Source organism: Ptychodera flava, chromosome 21, assembly GCF_041260155.1.
Source record: "Ptychodera flava strain L36383 chromosome 21, AS_Pfla_20210202, whole genome shotgun sequence".
Lineage (NCBI taxonomy): Eukaryota > Metazoa > Hemichordata > Enteropneusta > Ptychoderidae > Ptychodera > Ptychodera flava.
This window is the reverse complement of record NC_091948.1, coordinates 9,695,882-9,720,236: the sequence shown is the minus strand read 5'-3', so window position 1 is coordinate 9,720,236 and position 24,355 is coordinate 9,695,882. Positions and strand designations below refer to the sequence as shown.

Here is a 24,355-nt window from a genome sequence, read left to right as displayed (position 1 = left end):
GCTTGCCACTGTAACTTCAGCTAATTACTAATTTGCATATATATAATGAACTTTCCTAATTAGGGATATGTATATGGATTGACCATCACGGTTGAAGACACTTGCTATGTATATCGAAGATACTGGGATATAACATTCATGAAAGTTAACATTCATGAAAGTTATTTCGCATTTAAACTAATTACTAATTTGCATATTTAATGAACTTTGCTGATTAGAAATATATCTGAATAGACTTGATCAAATTTCAATAAGTAAAGACTTGATATCCTGATAGATGTTGATGACATGTTTTATTTCTTTATACCAACAAGAGAAAATGATATCTACATTTTTTATTGGCAGTTGAAATTATACAGAAATATTCCTGTCTTGGGAACACTTTGTATTTGCATATCATAGAGCAAGAAAGTGGCACTAGTTGAAAATGCTTGAAAAGGGAGAAAAATTGCTGAATTTTGACATTAGAACGGTTTGCATGATGTACACATTGGTTACTAAGGTTACCAGCCCTATGAAATAGTGGAAACTGCAAACCAAGAAACCTAAACAACTTTCCAAGCATCAACAGAGCATGGTTACTCTCACTGACACCATCAACAGAGTAACTTTTGATGGCAAAATTAGAGTGAAAAATATCTTGAAAGGCAAAGCTGTGTCAAACAGGCTTGAAGTTGAAGAGAACAAAGATGATAAAAAAAAACTTGGCTGTGCAAATATGAAGTATGGCCAATCTGCTAAAAACAAATAGTTCAAAGTATGACTAAATAAGTTTTCCATCACGGTGCTGAAGACACATTTTTAAACAAAACCGTTTTTTTTACAAGGTTGGCAGTACTCAGTTTAGAGACACTGATTTTCAAGCAGTCTGTCAATCAAATGCATCCATGTAAGATTGTGTTGGTGTCTAAGTCTTTGAACAAAACACTATGCAATAACCTCATTTGGCATGTTCATATGTCAAATATTTTTTCCTCTTTTACAGCAGCTGTGGTATTTGTGACTCGTTCCTTTTTGGTCTGTTCACTATCGTTTGATTCATTTTCTCCGAGTACTTCAACTCCACCTTTTATCCACTGATGTCGTTGAGGTTTTACTCTCTGCTGAGGTTGTTTTGTGCTGGATGTTCCAATCTCTTGGAATCTGTCCCTGGCTTTGTTCCAGTGTTGTGTAGTTTTCCTACTGTATTGCACTTCATCCATGGATCTCTGTGTACCACTTCCCAATCCAGCATTTTTGTCTCTCACGACAACTTGAATCTGAAAGAAGGACCATGAAAAATATCTGGTGCAGTGATGTAAAACGATGTAACACTGTTTTTGATATAGTGGACCACAACATATCATGTCTTTGTAAGATCGTGACACAGTGTGTCGGCAATTGTAAGTAGGGATTTTACATGAAATTGATAGACAGCTACAATAATAATAAATTATATATCAAAAGAAAGCTCTCTTCAAGACCAATTGATTGCATTTTGTTTGATGAAAATCGGTTCAGTACATGCAGAGATATGTCCTGTTGAATTTGATAAAAAACTTCTTCCCATTTAGAAATTATGCCATGGTAGACACCTGTAGTTATCATAACCACCAGGTGACCCCATTTTGAACATCGTTTGAGAAAACTAGAATTGCAATTTCTTGTGCTTTTTGCAATAACTCAAGCATTTCTTATTGAAAATTGATGAAATTTTTTGTGGATATTGCTGACGAAATGTTCAATGGTTTTTAATTTTTATAAATGAAAAAGGTTATTTAGAATGCTGTTTACTAGGTAAACAAATAAACAATACCTGTAAAAAATCAAATGATACCTGTGACATTTTAGAACTTGATTTGAATTTAACAAAAAATTCTTTTAGGTTTTTTTTTAATTTGAACTTCAAAATTTTTTTTAATTTTTTTTGTGTGATTACAACTGTTATTAAATGATTATGAAATATGTCTGATTAATGTAGATTTTAAGTTAAAACAATTACAAGAACTTTTCCAAAAAGTCAAAAAAACTTCGTTCTCAACCCTTTGTCAATGCCGTAAAACAGCAACACGCATTTATAGAATGAACAACTGCATTTAACTGGATGTAAAGTTAAGCTGCCCCCGAAATAACATAGACCCCCGAACATATCGAAGTCAGCGGTCCGAAATACAAACCAGTATAAATACAACTTTTCCAAAGTCAGGGACACCATAAATGAGAAAGAACAAATTAATGATCTATGGCCTTGTTCTTCAGAGAAAACCAAAATAGTCCCCTTCTCGGGAACTAAAGATCGAAACTAAAATTTCAGTATAGTATCGGCAAAGTGTGGTGCACGTGCGTATGCCTACAGTTGTACACTGCAGTGCAGTGCTGCATGCTGGCTTGACAACTTCTCAGTGTCTATCGAAAAATATCACCCGGAAGTCAAACTACTTCGAACAAGATAACGTTTGAAAGGGTAAAGTATATTTCTCTAGATCCTTGCGTTAGATAAGAAATCAGACAAATCAAGCTGCAAAATCATGAACGTCGGAACTCAGCTTAGACCTCCTGACACAGAACATGCGGCGAAGCGCCGATTACTTGTATGTTATTCCGGGGAGTGCCCGGATGTAAAGTTCGGGTGAAACCATACTCGCTAAAAAGGGCCTTAAGCATCATTTTTCGCATCGTCAGACTCGTAATTATTGCATAATTACAATTGATATTTATCATAAAATTAATTTTGGGGCCGAACGTTTAAGGAAATCAAGATTTTCTTTCAAAAAAACACAAACGAAACACAAAGTTTGATCACAGATTGAGTTTTTCTCGGCCGATTTTAACGTTCGCCCCCTTAAAATGAAGCCCATGATCTCTACTTTCGTACCAACCCTTAAAAATAGTGATGCGATCAGAATAAGTCATGCGGAGAGCCTATCAAAGAGGTATATGTTCGATCTCCTTCGCGGGACATTTGAGGTCACGGCACAACGCTCCTAATGGACGCCAAAATCGCCGGTACGCGTGAGTTTGTAGTCGTGCTGTTTTGCCATTTATCGTAGTACAAAAGTGAAAATTTCCCAAAATGAAGTTAAAATAATAATCTTCAACACAACAGTTTCATTTTCTCTGATTATTTGGTCTATTTAAGAATTAACACGAAAGTTCGGACTAGACCTGCATCGAACGCGTACGTTCAACACAAATGTCACGTGACCTAAAATCCCTATTGTAAGCAAACAAAAGTATATAATTGAAGAACAATAGTAATATTTCTGCACCCCCCCAACCCATAATTACAAAATTTACATACATTGAGAAATTTCCACCTCACCTTAGGAAAACAACTTGCATACACGGTAACATTTGCAGGCTTATTCTATTGATATTACTGTTTTTTATGGTGCAGTTGTGGTCAACTGTGAGAAGTTGGATGCATAGAAATGCAAGTATCCCCATTCTTGCCAGGTATGTAAGGGTTACTAGCTATAGCACAAACCTCAAACTGAACAAAACGTAGTGTGTAGACATGATCACTACAACTGGTGAAATTCCAAGTTTGCAGTTTTTCTTAGAGTTTTCTATCCACAGCAAAGAATTTCCACAATGGTGCCACTACACTATACAAAATAGACCTAATTTGACTCCTGCTGATCTAACCCCACCGTCGGATAAAGACAATCGCATTCTTGTTCATGCCCTAGCTGATCATTGCAATGGACAGGAACGCAAGAGGGCTGCACTGTGTGTACAATGATGGAAAAAACCTGAATATCATCCCATCATAAACACAGAGTCTCAGACTTACTGGTTGGTCCAGTCCCTGCTCATGTTTGCCAAGCAGCTGACCTTCCTTCCATCCCATCTTCTTTAACATCTTGTGACCAACATTACTGTCAGCAATGGCTCTGTCGGTGTGCAAAGAAATTCAGTGAGTATAAGTAAGTAACGGTATGTGAACCCAGTGAAAACACAATATTTCGGTGAATACTGCTTTCACTTACCATGTGGTTCAGATATATGATACATGTGCTGGTATAATGTGGCAAGTTTCTGTTGTGTATATGCATATATTCAAGGGTACAGACTGGAGCCAATAGCAGGCAAAGTATTGAGCTACTCACTCTCATAAGGAACATTTCCTCTCACCCATTCATCATTACTCTACCCCCTCGTTGATTCAACTCCAAACTATTGCAATTTTGCTAGCTTCGTTTGATCTTAGCCTCACCCCTGCATATTTCAAATTTAGATTCATAGAGCTGCTTCACAAGTATGTTAAACATCTACATTCTGATAAGAGTAACCACCTGGTGTGAAAAACTGGTTTGGGACTGAAAACTTATGCTCATTTATACAAAGACACCTTGAACTGTGGCTGGCTAATTAATCATTACCTCCTTTAAACACTTAAATAATACTTCAATTTATCATGACAGATCTAAATAGCTATTCTCCTTTCCCTGAAACGTGGATCTCTTTTCCAGCAATCATCCATTGCAGTGTTCCCAAGGGTACTGCAGTAACCTGTAACATTACGGCACGTCTATATCACCATCGTAGCATTTTCTCATGAGAAGCTATTAGATCTAAAACTTACACATTAACAGATGCTGGTAGGTCATCTTTCTGGTGTGGGTTGTCACTACCGACGGTTTTCCTCCTCTGTTCTGCTCTGTCTGCATAGTGTGGGTTCTGAATAACCTCTTTGTTATCTTCATAATCAGCACCGGCTAACATGTATCTCTTCTTGATCTGTTTCAGCTGCTTCTTCCGCAGTTTTTCTCTTTCCTCCTTGGAAAGAATGGTGACTGTATACGGAAACGCATGTCAATGCACTTCATATTGACATATCACTTCATTTCATTTTGTTCTAGATCTCTCATTAGCTATATAATGTTGATTGTAAATGATGTCATCGGCATGCATGCATGAAATTCAACATATCCATAAATTCCGACAATATTTTCAGATACTGTGGCAAGCAAGAATGACAACAGTGCTCACTAGCTCAATAAGTGTGAAGGATTCACTCTGTAATTGAACAGAATGCTTCAATTACAATGGGCAAAGAAGATGTATTACCAACAAAACTTGTAATTCCCTTCAGGCATCTTCTCACTGTGATTTAGCCCTGTTGTCACCCTAAAGTAGGGTGATACAACCATTTTCGATGACACATTTGTTCTATGCTATTTCAATCTCAGTTACATGTTGCTTCATTCTAAACATGAATTAATTGTGTTAATTAACATTTACATCTGAAATCAGGTTCTGATTTTTCCCTCTTTCAACTCACCGGTTTGAGGAGTGTGTTTCTGCAGCACTGCCTGGACTTGTCCCGGTTCACAATCATCACAGGTTTCGTCACCAGGATGGATATGTACTCTGAGTACCGTGGTTCCCATGGTCACAGTGTCTCCATGAGACAGGGCACTGCATTCACTCTCTTCTCTTGCCTGCAAACAGGAAAAAATACCGGTATCATTGAAATTACCGGTTACTTGACATTTGTTGTGTGGTTAGTGACACAATGACATGCTGGGGGTGACACCAAGAGTCATTCATTCTTCCCCAGTCATTCTGAGGAAGGTTTACTTTTATTTTTTAAGTCATCATTAAATATGTAGTGGGTTCAAGTAAACAGTTTTTAAGTGCAAGGTTGTAGGTCAGCCTTCTTGATCAGTCAATCAGAAGAATTTACAAAGCAACATCATTAAGGATGACAAATTGATCAGAGCAGTTCACAAGAGCTATAGAAAGTCAAAACACCCTTTAAAGGGTTTTCCGTGAGATTTCACTGACAAATGCCGCATTTCTACTCAAGAAAGTTTCAGTACAATAACTGGGATGGTGAATTAGCATCAACTTTGGCAAATAGTTGCCAACAGCCAATTCAACAGAAGACACTGAGGAATCTTTGTTTAATTTATAAGTCAAGTACTTCAAAACACATTTCATATGAGTCAGTTCAATGCCCGTACTGGAAAATGTGTAGCATGACACAACAATCACTATCAGAATGGTAAAACCTTACCTTTGATATAAGTTGATTGCCATTCAACATGGTTCCATTCTGACTTCCAGTGTCTTTTATCCAGTACTGTCTCTCTCCTTCATTGTAACCAATCTCTGCATGCTTTTTACTCACTGCCTCTTCAGCTATACAGACTGGATTAGTCTCTTCCCTGGATCCAAACGAATTACAGGAGCATTGGTAACAAAGTATTGTTAATTTTCTGGTTTAAAGCCGCACTTTTCAATCCCAGGTTCTCGCATTAGTGGAGTTCTCCTCCCAGTCAAACACATGGCCAGTACGATGTTTGATTTCTATTACATTTATTACACAAAATGATTTCAATCTTTTGTCACCTTTTGCTAATCCTGCAAATAGAGCTTATATAACTGTTTGATTGACGGGGTCATTTATTCCCCAGCACCACACTCGAATTTCCTTAAAAAACGTCTTCCAGTCACGTTAGAATTTGAATATAACCACAGGGTTCGATCGGCAGCAGCTTCGTGCTGACCGCTTGGCAGTCTGTCAGCGTTTTTGCGGTCAGAAAGAACTAACCAGATATGAACTGAAAATGCTCACGTGTTTTTTTATATTGAAGTTATCTGTAAATTTTAACCTTTGCCACATGTTTGCAACTTCATTGAAATTATCATGATCAACATAATGAACAATAATCACCGCCGATTAATTCTAAAAGGTCATGAAGTATACAAATATGTTATTAGCTGAAATAAAAATATTAAAGTTCTTTGACTGCTCTTATTGTATCACCACTTTATCTAGCAAGTGTAATTACCGTTGGCCAAGTCCTTCAAGCCATACATGCCGAGCTGTGAAAGCTCATTAGATATGCAAATTATAAATTAGCTGACATGAAAATGTGAAATGACTTTCGATATTGTTTTGACTTAGTACCTGGTGTAATCATCAATGTACAAAGCATGTTTTGCCAACTTTGATCAAGTAAATCCCGGTATATATCCCTAATAAGCAAAGTTCATTAAATATGTAAATTAGAAATTGGCTTAAGTAAGAATGCTTAATGATTTTCAATAATGTTGTATCATGGTATATGCAATAAAAGTACCAAGTTTTGTCAACTTTGGTCAAGTCGATTCAGATATATATCCCTAATTAGGAAAGTTCATTAAATATGCAAATTAGGAATTGGCTGAAGAGAAAATGCTTAATGACTTTCAATAATATTGTATTAGAGTGTCTTTAATGTACATAGCAAGTTTCATCAATTTTGATCAAGTCAATTCAGATAAATATCCCAAATTATGAAAATTCATTTAATATGCAAATTAGGAATTGGCTGAAGTAAAAATATGTCTTTTGATTTTCAATAATGTTATATCACAGTATCTTTGATGTATATAGCAAGTTTCAACAACTACAATCAATTTAATTCAGATATATATCCCTAATTGGGAAAGTTTATTAAATATGCAAATTTGGAATTGGTTGAAGGAAAAATGCTTAATGACTTTCAAAAAATGTTGTATCATAGTAGCTTCAATACATGTAGAAAGATTCATCAACTTTGGTCCAGTCAATTTAAATATATATCCCTAATTAGCAAAGTTCATTAAATATGTAAATCAGGTATTGGCTGCTGTTAAAACGCTTAATGACTTTCATTAATGTTAAATAATAGTATCTTTAATATACATACCAAGTTTAGTCGATTTTGATCAAGTCAAATCAGACATATATCCCTAATTAGGAAAATTCATTTAATATGCAAATTAGCAACTATCTTTCATGTCATCCCTTAATGGTTCCCACTGATGATATATCTTGGTGTGATCAACATTTGTAGCAAATCTCATCAAATTGTGTGTAGTTGTTAGTCCCCACGGACACCGTCCGGGGGGACTTATAGGTTTGGTCATGTCCGTGCGTGTGTGCGTGCGTGCGTCCGTCCGTTCACGCAGATATCTCAGAGATGCCTGCAGCGATTTCATTCAAACTTGGTACAAGGATTACTTCATATGTCATACAGATGCACATCGATTTTTTTTGTGATACGATCCAATATGGCTGCCAGGCGGCCATTTTATTACGATTTTTTCATGTACAGAGCCATAATTCAGGCATGTTTCAACTGATTTTATTCAAAGTTGGTACAAGGACATTGACCAATGTCATACATATGTTTGTCAATTCTTTTTGTGATACGATCCAATATGGCCGCCGTGCGGCCATTTTGTTACGATTTTTTCATGTACAGAGCCATAACTCAGACATGTTTCAACTGATTTTATTCAAAATTGGTACAAGGACATTGACCTATGTCATACAAATGCACGTCAATTTGTTTTGTGATACGATCCAATATGGCCGCCAGGCGGCCATTTTATTACGATTTTTTCATGTACAGAGCCATTACTCAGGCATGTTTCTACAGATTTTATTTAAAGTTGGTACAAGGACATTGACCAATGTCATAGCTATGCACATCAATTTGTTTTGTGATACGATCCAATATGGCCGCCATGCGACCATTTTGTTACGATTTTTTCATGTACAGAGCCATAACTCAGGCATATTTCAACCAATTTTATTCGAACTTGGTACAAGGACATCGACCTATGTCATACATATGCATATTGACTTGTTTTGTGATACGATCCAATATGGCCGCCGTGTGGCCATTTTATTATGTTTTTTCATGTCCAGAAACATAATTAACTCAAGACATGTATCAAGCAAATTTATTCAAAGTTGGTACAAAGAGATTGACCAATGTCATACATATGCATGTTAATTTGTTTTGTGGTACGATCCAATATGGCTGCTGTGAGGCCATTTTGTTATGATTTTTTCATGTACAAAGCAGTAACTCAGGCATATTTTAACCGATTTTAATCAAAGTTGGTACAAGGACATTGACCTATGTCATACATATGCATATTGATTTCTTTTGTGATTCGATCTAATATGGCCAACATGTGGCCATTTTATTACGATTTTTTCATGTCCTGAACTACAACTCAGACATGTATCAAGCGAATTTATTCAAAAGTATTTTTATCACAGACCTAATGAAGAGGACTCTATCCTCTCTGAAGACCTGTAATCAAAGCACCCATTAACAAGTGGGGACTGTGTCATCAACGATGACTTGTTTTTAATGTATATCCCTTTTTTCTAAAATCATTAATTATGCAAATGTGCAAAAAGGATGCAAGCCGTGCCCGCCAAAAACTAATCAGTTCTTGCCATTTGCTAACTGAATCTATTCACCAGATTTGATTCTAATCTGATAAGCCGTTTTTGAGATATCGGATTAACAGACAGACAGACACACAGACAGACAGACAGACAGACAGACAGACAGACATCGCTGCGACATATGCCCACGTGTGTAAACACGTGAGCAAAAAAGTGGCATTTTCTGGAGCGTGTGCCCTCATGTTGCCTGTTTGGTGTCCACTTACACAGTGAACGCCGCCATAGGTTGGCGGCCTTTTAAAGGGAGGCTCCGCCTTTAATAGTAAAATGTTTAAGGATCATCCATTTCAAAATACAAAAGTCAATACTCCAAACACAGGAAACCAAGGATGGGCTAAAACTTCCAAGTTGCCTCCTATTGCAGAATACATGTACACTTTCTGACCAAAACAGTCATTTTATTGTTTACTCACAAATGTGCCTAAAGCGGTCTTTATTCCAAGGAAAAGCTTGGCTGCTGTGATTTTGTCTTGGGTCGTGTAAATCACACTTGCAAGAACTGTTAATGCTACATTCTTACTTCATAAATTTGTAAAAGAACACATAGGCATTTTCAAGGATGGCTAACCTATTCAAGTTCACTGAATTAGGATGCATTGCTTGCTGTTCCCATAAAAGCTTCAAAGTGACCAGATATGAACTGAAAATGCTCACGTGTTTCATACAGTTATGTGTAAATTTGAACCTTTGCCACATGTTTGCAACTTCATTGAAAGTATTATGATCAACATAATGAACAATAATCACCGCTGATTAATTCTCAAAGGTCATGAAGTATACAAATATGTAATTAGCTGAAATAAAAATATTAAAGTTCTTTGACTGCTGTCATTTATATAGCAAGTGTAATTACCATTGGCCAAGTCCTTCAAGCCATATATGCCGAGCTGTGAAAGCTCATTAGATATGCAAATTGTAAATTAGCTGACATGAAAATGTGAAATGACTTTCGATATTGTTTTAACCAGGTATAATCATCAATATGTTGTCATGTTTTGCCAACTTTGATCAAGTAAATCCCAGTATATATCCCTAATAAGCAAAGTTCATTAAATATGTAAATTAGGAATTGACTTAAGTAAAAATGCTTAATGATTGTCAATAATGTTGTATCATGGTATCTGCAATATATGTAGCAAGTTTTGTCAACTTTGGTCAAGTCAATTCAGATATATATCTCTAATTAGGAAAGTTCATTAAACATGCAAATTAGGAATTTGCCGAAGAGAAAATGATTAATGACTTTCAATAATATTGTATTACAGTGTCTGAAATGTACATAGCAAGTTACATCAATTTTGATCAAGTCAATTCAGATGAATACCCTAAGTATGAAAATTCATTTAATATGCAAATTAGGAATTGGCTGAAGTAAAAATAGCGTCAATGACACTGTAGCTCCCATCCTGGACTATTTAGTGTTTGTTCTCTGGTCAGATATTTGAACATGTGGAAAGGGATAAAGTGCATGAAGTGAAAATACTTAAATGAAATGTACTGGAGACAGTGAAATATGTTTAATGTAATTATTCAGAATATAAAATGAAAAAATACAGAATTAGATATATCGAATACTGTGATACAACCATTAACTCAACAAGTCATTTACAATGACAAAGTCCACACTTGTAATAGGAGTACTAGTCTTGATGGGGCAGGAAAATGTGGTCATTAAGAAGTATCATTGGAGTGTATATGTTGAGATCTATGGGCACATAGGTCTATGTCGTTGTTCCCAATTTGAAACACATGAGGCATGTCTAAGTTACGGTTCTAAATCGGGAAAAAAGATCAGACCTCTAGCAGTATTGGCCAGCCAAGAAATACATATGCGCATTATAAATGAGGTACAAGATGTGACATCTTAAGGTCTAATATCCTATCAAAATTGGAGGGTATAGAACTTGTGGTTACTGAAATATGCATATATATGTATAATCAAGGTCAAAGGTCATCAAGGTCACATGACATTTCAAAAAAAAAATTATATTCCTAATTAATCCCTATATGCCAAAAAATCAGATCTCTAGCTCTATTCGCTTGCCCAGAATTAGATGTGTACATAATTAATGAGGTAAAGCGTGTGCTGTCATAAGGTCTCCCATCCTACTAAATACAAAGGACATAGCACTTGTGGTTACTTATTTATTGACATAAACATATATTTTAGGTAAAAGGTCATCGGGGTCACATGACATTTTTGGTCAAAAAATTTCTCTCCTATAGTTATCCCTATATACCAAAATCAGACATCCAGCTCTATTGGCTCGCTCAGAATGAGATATGCGCATAATTATTGAGGTACAGTATGTGGCGTCATAACGTGTCCCATCATACCAAACATGAAGGGTGTAGCACTTGTGGTTACCGAGTTATGGAAAAATATGTATACTTGAGGTCAAAGGTCACCGAGGTCACGTGACATTTTGTCAAAAAAATTGTATTGCTAAGTTATCCCTATATACCAAAAATCAGACCTCTAGCTCTATTGGCTCGCTCAAAATTAGATATGCGCATAATTAATGAGGTACAATATGAGGCGTCATAAGGTGTTTCATCATACCATACATGAAGGCTGTAGCACTTGTGGTTACTGAGTTATGGACAAATATGTATATTTGAGGTCAAAGGTCACCGAGGTCACGTGACATTTTGTCAAAAAAATTGTATTGCTAAGTTATCCCTATATACCAAAAATCAGACCTCTAGCTCTATTGGCTCGCTCAGAATGAGATATGCGCATAATTAATGAGGTACAATATGTGGCGTCATAAGCTGTCCCATCATACCATACATGAAGGCTGTAGCACTTGTGGTTACTGAGTTATGGGAAAATATGTATATTTGAGGTCAAAGGTCACCGAGGTCACGTGACATTTTGTCAAAAAAATTGTATTGCTAAGTTATCCCTATATACCAAAAATCAGACCTCTAGCTCTATTGGCTCGCTCAAAATTAGATATGCACATAATTAATGAGGTACAATATGTGGCGTCATAAGGTGTTTCATCATACCATACATGAAGGCTGTAGCACTTGTGGTTACTGAGTTATGGACAAATATGTATATTTGAGGTCAAAGGTCACCGAGGTCACGTGACATTTTGTCAAAAAAATTGTATTGCTAAGTTATCCCTATATACCAAAAATCAGACCTCTAGCTCTATTGGCGCGCTCAAAATTAGATATGTGCATAATTAATGAGGTGCAATATGTGGCGTCATAAGCTGTCCCATCATACCATACATGAAGGCTGTAGCACTTGTGGTTACTTAGTTATGGCCATATATGTATATTTGAGGTCAAAGGTCATTGGGGTCACGTGACATTTTGTCAAAAAAATTGTATTGCTAAGTTATACCTGTATACCAAAAATCAGACCTCTAGCTCTATTTGCTGGCTCACAATTAGATATGCACATAATTAATAAGGTACAGGATGTGATGTCATAAGGTCTCCCATCATACCAAATATGAAGGGTGTAGCACTTGTGGTTACTGAGTTATGGGCATATACTCATATTTAAGGTCAAAGGTCATCGAGATCACATGACATTTTGTCAAAAAATTTGTATTGCTAAGTTATCCCTATATACTTATTTTCACTTTGTTTAGTGTGACTAGATATTATTTTAGCTGAAAAAAGGGTCCAGGGAAAGTAAGGAAAATCCAGTATTCCACAGTGTAACAATTGGCTGAAAATATAAAATTTCTTTCAGTCTCTAGAATCCGAAACCGAATCCGAAACCGAGTCTAATTTCAGTATCGTCTAGCCAGAGTGTAACGTGGGGATAGCGCCCTCAAACCACAGATACCGGCTTCCCATAGACTACCATGTATCAGAAAAATTAAAACTGTGATAACTTCATTAATATGCAAGCCACGCCCACCAAAACCTTTTCAGTTCTAGCCATTTGAATTCTGAAGATGTCTACCAAATTTGACTGAAATACGTTCAGCCGTTTTTGAGAAAATGGACCAACAGACAGACAGACAGACAGACACACAGACAGACAGACAGACAGACATCGCTGCGACATATGCCCACGTGTGTGAACACGTGAGCAAAAAATGGCATTCGATCCGTTCGAATACAAAGACTTGTACAACTGTGTACAATTTGCGGACTTACCTGCCGACAGTTCCTCCCATACATGTGACAATAAATAGAGTTCCAAGTCTGAGACACTCTGATTCTGTGACAATCAGTCTTACACACGGTGGCCACTGTTGTTTTGTAACTGAGGAACAAAATAGAAAAGAGAGCAACATATAATTGGTGCAGTGCATTTCCAACAGTTCTTTTTTCACTCAAATGCTCTTTATCTGAATTACTGATCTGGTTCCTGTATCAAAACATTCTATGTAAAGATTGCTAGATGAGTTGCAGAGTTGTGTTCTGTGTATCAAGTTCTGTTATGGTTGAAAGCAATGTTGAAAGAGATTTTTTGATCATTCTCACTATACATCCAGCATGTGCTAGAATGTATATGATTATTGTTCAGTTATTTGGCCCTGGAGAACAATGCCAGGAACTGATTTGTTGCTTTGCAACTTTTGTGTAGAAATTACACTGAAATTAAAATTGTCATTTTATTTACAACCCTCTGATCAGAACAAGCCAGTTTAATTCTTTCTTCCTGTCACATGCTTGGGCCAACTCACAAACAAGTCAGCGGTAATATGGTGAAATCTGGCGAAATAACAGAGCCAGAAAACTTCTACTCAATCAAGGCAGTGAAAGTAAAATCACTTGGCTGATTGAATTGTCAACAAAATTCAAATTGCAAGTATTAAATCTTGATGGTCCAAATCATATCTTAGTAAACAGTTAGCCTAAGTAGTGCACTGAACTAAAACTGTGCCATGCCAGATGTCGTCACAATCTTCAACTTCTGAACTGATAGCTCATACACTGTACACACTGCGCAGATATGAATTTAAACTACCACTGCCAATGAAAATAGTTTCACATACATTTTCTTTTCCACTGCATTGCAATTTTATTCTTTAATTAACAAAATATAAACAAGCGACGGGTGAGTTTTAAGGAGACAATAGCATACCATCTTCAGTTTCATCCTCTGCACTAGTAGAACTCTCCGATTCTGATTCCGGCATTGACGCATCTCTAGAGCTATCAGAAATCTCCCCCTCTTCCATCTCAGAATCATCACTCTTATCAGCATCGCTACAACCGGTTTTGCTCCTTTTGTTTGCATTGCCATGGTCACTGTCATCACTATCATCAATTTCAATCACTTCCACCTCCTGATCAACCTTCCGTCGATCAGCCCCTCGTCTGTTTCCGTCAGGTTCATCAGTTATCTTGGCGACGTAATTGAATGAAAAATGAACAAGAAAAATTTCACATGAGATAAGTTTTCATACATACCAATATGTGGTTTCCCAATCACGCTTGCGCCTGGGATTTGAAGCCTGGGTTTTGGTGTTCTTTTGACAGGCGTTTTGGCAATTGATAAATTGTCTAATTGGGTTGCAAGGCGTTCAAGGACAGCTTCCTATTGAAGGTAACAGAAAAGAAAGCCCTGGCTTTGTAAATTGGAAAGCCACATGTTGGAGTATATCTAATGTTTGGAAATCATGGACAAACCAAAGGTATATGACATGATCAAAGTGCCCTTCACTTATCTTTATGCTCGCTCTTGTCTACTCCTCAGAAGAAGCCATAGAGGTTGCTCTATATTTATTTGATTTCATCCATGCAAAACTAGTTCTTTCCTGACAAGTTTTTGTGGGCTGTAATGTTTGCTACTTTGGCAAAAACATTGTGGAAAGTCAAATATATTATTGACTACATGAACGACCACATTCAGTGTTTTGCTAGGGTGAGAAGACAGGTAAATGCAGTGGGCAATACTGTACCATTCCTGCTGTCGTCTGATATAACTGCATTGATATTCTAGGGGGGGACCTAAGTAGCATGACTGGGGTATTTCAATTGTCGTAAAGTTTACCTGAGTACAGCCTGAACTAAAGCACTGACTGTGACAGCAACAAGTGCCATTTACCTCAATCACATCTTCGTCTTCAGAACTATCGTACTTCTGTCCCATTGGTTTAGATTTTTTCTTTTTATTATCTGCAGTTTTCCGTCTTGTTTTTTTTCTGTCTCTTTTACCATTTCTGTCTGTTGCAGCTTCTTGTCCATGGCTTGTGATGCTCTGCTGATGAACACTTTGTTCAGGGATAGCTACTTGAGCATGAAACTCATAGGACTTGGTGTGTTGATTGTAGTAGTAGTAAATACCAGTGTTGGCATCATAGTACAGTTGATTTTTCTGGAAAAAAAGAAGAGAATTTGTAAATTCTGAGCATCATTCATTCAACCCTCATACTTAAGTTCATATGTCACCATCACATCGATTTGGTTAAAACAACAAGTAAGGCATTATTGTTTCCATATGTTGCATTTTAACAAAAACTTAAATATTTGAATGCCCCTGAATACCTCGACACTGTAAATACTGTTTTTATTGACCAAACCAGCTGCAATATACCATGTCAAGTTGGTGAAAATACATACAGATTTGGCCCAATACAATTTTTTTCTGACTCAGCAGATAGGGAAGAGATACTGTCTGACAGAATTAGAGTTAAATTACAGCAATTTGAAATTTTGCATGGTGAGCTATTTCATATATTTTACAGCTATTGGCATATCACCATCCAACATTTCTGAAATGATATAGACACTTGAGGTTCATGTCAAGCAAGGCCAACAAAACTTGAGTATTACCAATGTAAGAAAACAGCTAACTGTAGAATCTGTAGATTATAAAAGGTCTGTAAACTCAAATTTTTTTTCCCCTTCCACGATCTATTTTGTCTGTTTGCACTACACTTCTCAATCCTACCAATTACATTTTCCTTGGCATTCACAAGCAATAAATTCCTGCCTTAAATTTATCTAAAAGAGATTCCACCCTTGACTGGTCTATACATTGTGACTGATTTATATTTTTATCAGCACAAATAACTGAGGTCCTTTGTTACTGACAGAATGGGTAGACATATTTTTACAGTTAGTATGGTACAAGGCACCACTGTTCATGATTACTCACAGAATCATAATAATATCCAGTATTGTAGTCGTAGTAAAATCCAGTCTGCTCATCAAAGACAAAGCCGGACTGCGACAGAGCTGCTTCGGCTGTGGATTTCAAACTCTCTGCTATTGACTGACCTTCCTCCTGAGAAAATCACAGAAAAAAATATGATTCAGACAATCCAAGAATAAGTAGATGGTTATTCACATTGGTCTCACATGAGGTGATAACTATGGGTTTTTTAGTCCGCAAGTCCCGCATCTATGGGTACAATTACTGCTCTACATTGCAATATGCTTTTTTGACCTTCAGGAACAGTTACAGTATCAATGGAAATATTTACATTGTATTTGCTATTCTTGAGAATTTGCTGCAGGCAAAGTTTGAAGGAACTTCACCTCATTTCGAAATATAGTGACCTAGATATATGATTGGGTGATGTATCCATTCAGCTCCTCAAATTTATTCTGCAATTATTGGCTGTATTTAATACAAGAGTGTATGAAAGGTGATGTAACTGTTACACTCTTGAAACTTGAAACAGTTTTCCTAAAAATTGCACTTGCATATCACTCACTTATCTCAATACAGTTGTTGAGTACTGATTTTCAGTTAATGTACTGTAGGGTGTCACAGAAAATTTCATAGGGGATGGTAGGTGGTAGGGCTGCAGGAAGTTAATCAGAAACTGGTAATGGTATTACACAAGTCGTGTTGGACACAGCTGTCAACCAGTAAAACTTGATCCTAACGCATGAGGACAATAATGTGGTTGGTATTAGATGACATTCACACGGTGATATACGGTGGCTGTTTTCATATATTTATGTCTATGAACTGCACTCACTTGTAAATTTTGTAAATCATTATGTCCCCCTTCTGCTGTAGTACCGGCATCTTTCTCCGCCTCCTTTTGATCATTCTGCAAGACAATCTCCGTCTGACATCCACAATCTGCATATTTTTTACTTTTATAGCCATGCAGCTGTTTTCTAAGGGAGTTGACTTCTTCTCTCAGACTTTCATTGTATCGGTCTGCAATTTCTTGATCTCTCTCAGCTTTCTTTAGCTTCTTTTCCAACTTTGCTTGTTCAGCTTTGGCCGTCTCAAGCTCCTTTTCAAGATGGCTGACTGTGCTCTGCAGGGTTTCCAATAAGTCTTTATCTGCTTCCGGCTGGGCCATTGTCAACCTGAGAAGAAGGAAAAAGTATCACCTTAAGTTTTGGGTATGTCATCATGAAATTGTCTTTCAGTGAAAGTGTAAGACAGACTTTTGACTATCTGACAAACATTCAGCCCTACACCAGTTTACATTAAAGTAACAATCAAAGAGATCTCGAGTCAGGGGTGCATTAATTTATCTTGGAGGGGAAATGGTGAGCCATCAAGGTAGGAGCCAGTGCTTCCTGGAAGGCCACTCCCACTTTTTTGGGCTTGTCAAATCACTGTTATGTGGCATCATATTCATTGCAGGAGCAAGCATAAAGCAATCAAATTCATCTCTCTGCACCAAGACAAGCCTTCACTTCTTGACAATAGAAAGACCTGTCACAATATAGCAACAATGTACAAAATGAAACCAGGTGATTGGTTATAACCCTAATCCCCTCCAAAACATTTTTTTGATGTGCATCTTCCAAGGAAACTCCACGATAAAGTGATTTTTTTTGGGGGGGAGGGGGGGGGGGGGGCTAAAGGATAACTTGCCCAGAGCTCCAGTGGGAGACCTCTGTTTAACCTCACCTTTTACAAATGTTTATCAGTTTTCTTTATGGTTTGCCTTCGTCACCCTTGACATGGTGTTTGTAAACAAACAGTGTTTGCTCTTCTTCGCCTTCAAACTACCTGCACCGCTGAGCCTGCTGCTTGGTCCCCTCTCGATCGACTGTCTCTTGGTAATGACGGGTACCGTGAAGAGTGATGTTCCGTGAAATGGTGTTCTCAGTTGCCATTCGAAATCTAAAGGGACCAAAAGAGTGACCAAATAATTAACATTGCTCATGTTTGCAGCAGTCACCGAAATTGAATTGTTAAATGGCTAATTTGCAACCTTTTCCAAGCAGAAATATTTTTGCTGAACACGAACCAGGGACCACCAGACAAATGCCCGATCAATACTACTTCCGGTGAGGGCGATATTTTTGGACAGATTTATGGGATTGCAATATGGCTGCGCACATGCTTAAATATGTCGGTAAACGCGAAACGAGATAACAGTAGTATTTTGCATCATAAACTCAAGCACGGTCACTTTGTGGAGGGACCGTAACTCAAGGGACAATTCAGGTACGTCGCCGTCGTCTTTTTATATATATTGCAGAGGATATATTTTCTTAAAAGTTGGGTTTTCGATCCAGGCGTACCGCCGATCCGGTTGGCACATAGATGCAGTACAGTAGCTCGAGGTTTTGCCTGGATATTTGGGTCGGACGGCAAACCAGATTTTGCCGTCCGACTCAAATACCCAGGCAAACCTCGAGCTACTGTACTGCAGCTAGGTGGCACAGTGCTTGCCAATTGTAGCAGGGTTGCTGGGATAGTCGGTTTCTAAACGTTTCAGCACAAGACGTTTCGGCACCGCCACCCACAGTTACGAGTGTAGTGATACATAGCGGCCGCCGCGTAGTATGCACCCTATAAATCAAAGCACAAAATAGTATAAGTATAGTGTCAAAATTCACGTACACACTTTAATCTTTGTGAGAACATGGTAAGAAACTGTAGAAAAAAGTCTTCATATCATTTTCAAATTTGTGACACAAGTTTATCGATAGCAACAGCTGCCGATATGGCAAAAGTTTAAAAGCGGTGCCAAAACGTATGGCAAAAGTCACACAAAATGCACATAAAAGTACTGGTCAGAATGCAGAGGCCAGACTTACGAATATGACTCATTGGTTTGAAAAAAAATTGAAACAGGGGTGCCGAAACGTCTTAGGTTGTGGTGGCAAAACGACTTGGTGCCGGAAACTGAGAGGCCGAAACAACTTGGTGCCGAAATGACCAGTAACCAGATAGTCGATCGCAGGCCTGGGTGGCTGCAGTGCTGCAGCTCGAGGTTTTACAGTACTGCAGCTAAGGCCAGGGATAGAAGTGTGAGGCCGAAGGCAAGGTTTGGCCTTCGGTCTCACACTTCAATCCTGGGCTTTCAACCAACTATACAAGCAATGCTGCCAGCACCTGTGCTCCAAGCAGCTGAAAATTTCGTAGAGTAAATTCAGATGACTTTACCCTTTTCTCTCCTCTAACTTTACAGGTCCAGATACATAGTGTTGGGAGCAGCAAGTTTTAGAAAGTGCAGTCAAGGAAAGAGTGTTTGTACATTCTTCACCTAGCATCATGACGAGGTGGGCTAGGGGAGGACCTAAGAAAAGACCCCATGAAGCATCTTCATGGGGAGAGCTACAGTCATCGGGTGAACAGTGTACCAAAGAAAGCAACAAAACAAATCAGAGAGTTGGACGACAAGGTGACGATAAACAGAAGCCCAAGAAGAAGAAACACAAAGTCCAATCAGGAAATACAGGCACAGATCAAGCAATGACAGCAACTTTGACTGGAAGAACAGATTCTGCCATGACTGGAAAGCCAGACAGTACAGATGAACGAACAAGTCATAAAGAAAAGAAAAGGAAAAAATTTAGACATGGGGACCTTGAAAGAGGTGATGGATTGGAAGCAAGAAAACAGAAAGACGAGGACAGCTCAAGCTCTGCATTGGCAGTAGAAAAGAAAAAGAAAGAACTGTCCGCTGTTGAACTGGCAGCTAAAAAAGACAAGAGAAGAGAAGACAGGAGACTGAAAAGAATCAAAGAAAGAAGCAGTAAAAAAGTGAGACAGCTGTCATCCTTTGAACTTGAACTTGAAAGTATACCATGATGGATGCATCTTTTATATCCCATTATTATTATCTTTAGTACTGAACATGGTGAATACACGGTATTCGGCTTGTCAACCCAGTCTGTACATGTGTAAACTGCACTGTTGCTGTTGACAAGTGAATTCTGGTCTGAGCTAGAATTCAAATGTAAAACATAACAATGCATGTTTTTTTGCATACATAGATACTGTGTTCACAAGTTCAACATGCTTTGGGAAGTAGAAAAAGAACTTGCAATTAACATGCGAAACAAAAATAAGGAGAAAATCAACCAAAGTTACAGCTACTGACCGTTTAATAACTATAAATACTGAACAAATTGTTCCAGTCAAGTCTGGAACCTGTGGTCATGACAAGTCAAACTAATATTAATAAATGAAGAATATACCCTCCCTAGTGATAAATTGAAAATTTAATTAAATTGTAATACAGGAATCATCACAATGTTGTCTTGCAAGGCCTTATAATTATATTGGTTCATCCAGGTGTGTTTCCAGTGTCGCAAGCCAGGACATGGTGTGGCTGACTGTCCAGATCTGATCATGGATATTGATCAGGGTATGGGGATCTGTTTCCGTTGCGGTTCTACAGAACATTCTTCACATCAATGCAGAGTCAAACTCAAAACAAAGAAAGGTATTTGCTGTTATCACAGCATTTCAAAAACTGCTTATAGCAATTTCAGACAATGTATGGAGATTTAAATATGCAAAACTCTCAAGATCAATTATCCTTCAAGTGCCATGTTGTACAAATTTTCATGTTAATTTCATCAGCTTTGATCTAGAGTTTTTCTCCAAATTGGAGTTGCACTGGTGTCTTATAAGTTGCTTTGTAAAGTCACAACCAATGTCAAATTGTGTTCATGTAGTTGTCATGGTGACTTGCATTGCTGTGTTTTTGATGTGACTTTATCTTTCATTTTGATCAAGATAATTCTATTCAATGAATTCCAAATAAATGAAAACATGACAAAGCCATCAACTTGCTCCCAAGTCATTGTGATGACATTAGCTTTGTGACTTTATGCTATAAGTTTCAATGTGGGAGCGCTTCCAGAATATGTTTTAACATGATTCTGTTTTCTTGTTCACGTTCAAGGTGAATTTCAATTTGCGAAATGTTTTATCTGTCATCAAATGGGTCATCTATCCAAGCAGTGTCCAGATAATCCCAGAGGTCTGTACCCGCATGGTGGCGGCTGTAAACTGTGTGGCTCAGTTGAACATTTTGTCAGAGACTGCCCTGAGGAACCCATAGTAAAAGGTGAGCTTAACCCATTCCTGGCACACTGCCATGGTTCATGAAATTGATTTTGTGAATGGCAAATGAAGGCATTTACTTTTTTGTAAAATCCAAAACTTTATCTAGCTTTTCTGCTTTTCTAGGGAGAATGCAAGGGACAATATTTCTTTCCATTTGAGATCTTCAATCAAAGTATTCAAAATCTAGGCAATATCTTTTGATATTACTTAACCAAATGTTTATCCGTGGCTTACTGTCAGGTTGTAATTTATTTGCTGTGTAGGAGCACATGATTTGTGAACCCTGGCAACATTTTTGCTGTCAGCCAGTGGTTTGTTGTAGGCATTTTACTAATTATGTTACAGGGCGGCGGTTCCTAAGTTAAGTTATTAATCCAAGTACCCAATGGTACACCAGGGCAGTGGTGTACCATGGGGTACTTGGATTAATGACTAACTTAGGAACCGTGTAATACTCTATCAGTAAACTGCCTATAACAAACCACTGGCTGATAAATATGGCAAGCTGTAAGTAGAATTTCATATTGTGTGGTCTCTCCCGATAGCATTATCTGCAGGGTTGACAATCTTTAATAGAGGGAAGTTGTTTTCATTTCCGTAGAGATGTGTGCAATAACATATGTGATTGTATCTTTTCTGTTTCCCGTTTCTCACTCAACTGCAGCACCTGAGTTTGGTGGTGTTTCCATGGCAATGAGGAGATTCGAGAGTGCTGATGCAGAGCCCACATTATCAAGACCTTTCAAAAAACCTCAAGTCAAACCAAAAGGACCAAAAGTTGTGAACTTCTAACAGTAAAATATTCCACTATCTGTTACTACTGTGATTTGAAGATGCAAAGACAGTAATGGCTACATTTTGCATATAATTTACATATGATAATGATCTGGTGCTGAGTATTATGCTGCCTGCCAGGGTACCTTTGTGAATGACATTGTATGCACAGTGAGACAGTTGAGACCACACTACCTTACTGTGCAATATTGTTTATTGTATTTTTTAGCTACAGTAAACTATAGTCCATATCAATTATGTCATGTAGCTTGGTTTAGCGGCGGGTAACTATCGGTTATTTGGATACATACACTCTGGGGTAGAACGTTGGAGTAGGAGAGACGGCAGCAGGTACACAAAAATACCCGAAGTCGTCATACTTTATTAGCTGAGTAACACACAAGTTACATGGTATAACTATTATGACTAGGGTAGTCTAATCTTCGCCATCATGACTCAAACAGAATAAGCAACCCCGTTGACTAGCTATCCCTCTGACACTACCGTATTCCTCCGATTCTAAGACCCCTTTTCAGAACCAAAGATTACGAAAGAGATGTAGGGGTCTAATAAACGAATGCCACTGCCAAATCGAACGTCGTTGTTAATTTATGCTAATTTATGCCAATTTTTGTGCCAATGATTTTTTGATTCACGCTACAGACAACTCATTCTTTGTGATATCAACTCATGGCCATGCTGCGTAGATACTGGCAGTCGAATCTGTACAAGTATAAATTAATGGAGATCCACAAGTCTTGAAATATAACGTATTTGCCATACCTTCTTTTACTAAACAATACGATAGCAATAAATCTTTGTATTTCGTGAATAGATAATCACCACGAAACTTTGTACAACAAGTACGTTCCTCAGCAGCAGCTAGCTCCCCATAGCATGGCCACAAAGGTCAGACAATGAGTGAAGGGAAAGTCCCTGAAGTTCCGCTGGCTGTGATTGGTCAATTTACGCAATAGGTCAAAGGTGTCAGTGCATGAGGTCAAGGTAAATTCTGTTCAGTGGGATGGTGTCCGTCCGATGTTTTCTATGTACGATTTTCATTTACTGTACTCCTTAAAATAAACAATCAGTTACACGTCGTGAGTTTTATTATTTTGCTCCTAGTTTCAAAAAGTCTAACCGTATCTCGAAACGAAATGTGATCTTACGAACAGGCAGGCTCGAACAGGTAAAGTGTTGAGGCATCGGCTGGCCGAGACAAAGATTGCTGCGCCAATCTGCTTTATATTTGATGTGTTGATTTTTGGCAATACACCCTGAAGATTTTTTATTACTTGTATCGATGACCGAAATGTCTCATGATGTGGAATTCAGTCATGTATGATCAACTGTTCGGAATGCACGTTTTTGTTCTAACTGTAAGTGTATAGGGCCGTTTAAGCTTATGAAGTTGGGTATTTTTCCCTCGCAAGACTTCGAAAGCGTGCATAATCTTGAAAATCTGTTACACTATCGTTCTACTCATTGCTGGGACTAGTTCAGGAAAGGACACAAACAAATGCCTTCAAACAATAAATACCTTCATTATATGAGAAAAACTACAAAATTGATGAAACATAAACGGAAGAAATTCAAAGAATTTTCAGTTCATGCGCGGAAGAAACTTTGGATATCGCGTTTCGTTTGTCAACACAATAATTGCCCTCTTCTTCTAAGTCAAACCAGTCGAAGTCGATATCGTCGTCATTAAGTCTTTTTGAAAGATTTTACGATGCCAATGATATTTCTATTTTCACTGGTTGCTTATACAGTAAAGTTGAACGTAAGAGAAAACTTGCAGCGCTTCACAATGATCACAAAAGAAAACTTACGTGATAGAAATCTGTTGAAAAAATCTTTTTATACTTTAATGGTAAATTTGAACGTAAGAGAAAACGTGCAGCTATTCACAATGATCACAAAAGATACCTTACCTGATAGAAAACTGTTGAAAAAATCTTTATAAGCACACCATTTAAAGAGCAACTTTTTCATGTGCCGTAGTCTTTTGCCTCAGTAGTATGAAAATCTGCTTATTTTGATGGTTGCAAAATGACAGTAACGAAGAGACGATATTGTACTAGATCGAGATGCTAAAAATCCAACTCTTTTATATTGTTCATTTAGGTAGTGAAATCCAA

At 37.6% G+C, this 24,355-nt stretch overlaps 2 protein-coding genes across 4 annotated transcripts; one reads left to right on the top strand and one right to left on the bottom strand.

Moving 5' to 3' along the window:
• Window positions 1-276: 276 nt before the first annotated feature.
• On the bottom strand, window positions 277-18,423 carry LOC139121340 (angiogenic factor with G patch and FHA domains 1-like). Of its 3 annotated transcripts, none has more exons than XM_070686146.1 (12): window positions 18,382-18,423; window positions 18,039-18,254; window positions 17,143-17,485; window positions 16,311-16,439; window positions 15,258-15,527; window positions 14,621-14,747; window positions 13,358-13,466; window positions 6,005-6,155; window positions 5,267-5,426; window positions 4,568-4,778; window positions 3,776-3,875; window positions 277-1,259 (listed from the first exon to the last, which is right to left on the bottom strand). In XM_070686146.1, the coding sequence occupies exons 3-12, from the start codon at window positions 17,476-17,478 to the stop codon at window positions 954-956; spliced, it is 1,899 nt and encodes a 632-aa protein (XP_070542247.1). In that variant the 5' UTR covers window positions 17,479-17,485; window positions 18,039-18,254; window positions 18,382-18,423; the 3' UTR covers window positions 277-953. The 3 variants fall into 3 exon arrangements, with proteins under 3 accessions (XP_070542247.1, XP_070542245.1, XP_070542246.1); XM_070686144.1 differs by lacking the exon at window positions 14,621-14,747 and adding an exon at window positions 14,292-14,553 and having other exon boundaries at window positions 18,382-18,417; XM_070686145.1 differs by having other exon boundaries at window positions 18,039-18,414.
• A 25-nt stretch (window positions 18,424-18,448) lies between these two features.
• LOC139121345 (zinc finger CCHC domain-containing protein 9-like) lies at window positions 18,449-22,469 on the top strand. Its single transcript, XM_070686161.1, has 5 exons — window positions 18,449-18,581; window positions 19,552-20,126; window positions 20,661-20,811; window positions 21,277-21,441; window positions 22,105-22,469. Exons 2-5 carry the CDS (start codon window positions 19,635-19,637, stop codon window positions 22,230-22,232), a joined length of 936 nt encoding a protein of 311 aa, XP_070542262.1. The 5' UTR covers window positions 18,449-18,581; window positions 19,552-19,634; the 3' UTR covers window positions 22,233-22,469.
• The last annotated feature ends 1,886 nt before the right edge of the window (window positions 22,470-24,355 follow it).

Coding starts and splice junctions, on each gene's coding strand:
- LOC139121340 (XM_070686144.1), bottom strand. CDS start 17,478: ATGGCCCAGCCGGAAGCAGATAAAGACTTATTGGAAACCCTGCAGAGC. Junction 5,427..6,004: donor GCAATCAACTTATATCAAAG/GTAAGGTTTTAC, acceptor TCCTGTTTGCAG/GCAAGAGAAGAGAGTGAATG. Junction 1,260..3,775: donor AGCAGGGACTGGACCAACCA/GTAAGTCTGAGA, acceptor TCCTTCTTTCAG/ATTCAAGTTGTCGTGAGAGA.
- LOC139121345 (XM_070686161.1), top strand. CDS start 19,635: ATGACGAGGTGGGCTAGGGGAGGACCTAAGAAAAGACCCCATGAAGCA. Junction 20,127..20,660: donor AAGAAAGAAGCAGTAAAAAA/GTGAGACAGCTG, acceptor TGGTTCATCCAG/GTGTGTTTCCAGTGTCGCAA. Junction 21,442..22,104: donor TGAGGAACCCATAGTAAAAG/GTGAGCTTAACC, acceptor ACTCAACTGCAG/CACCTGAGTTTGGTGGTGTT.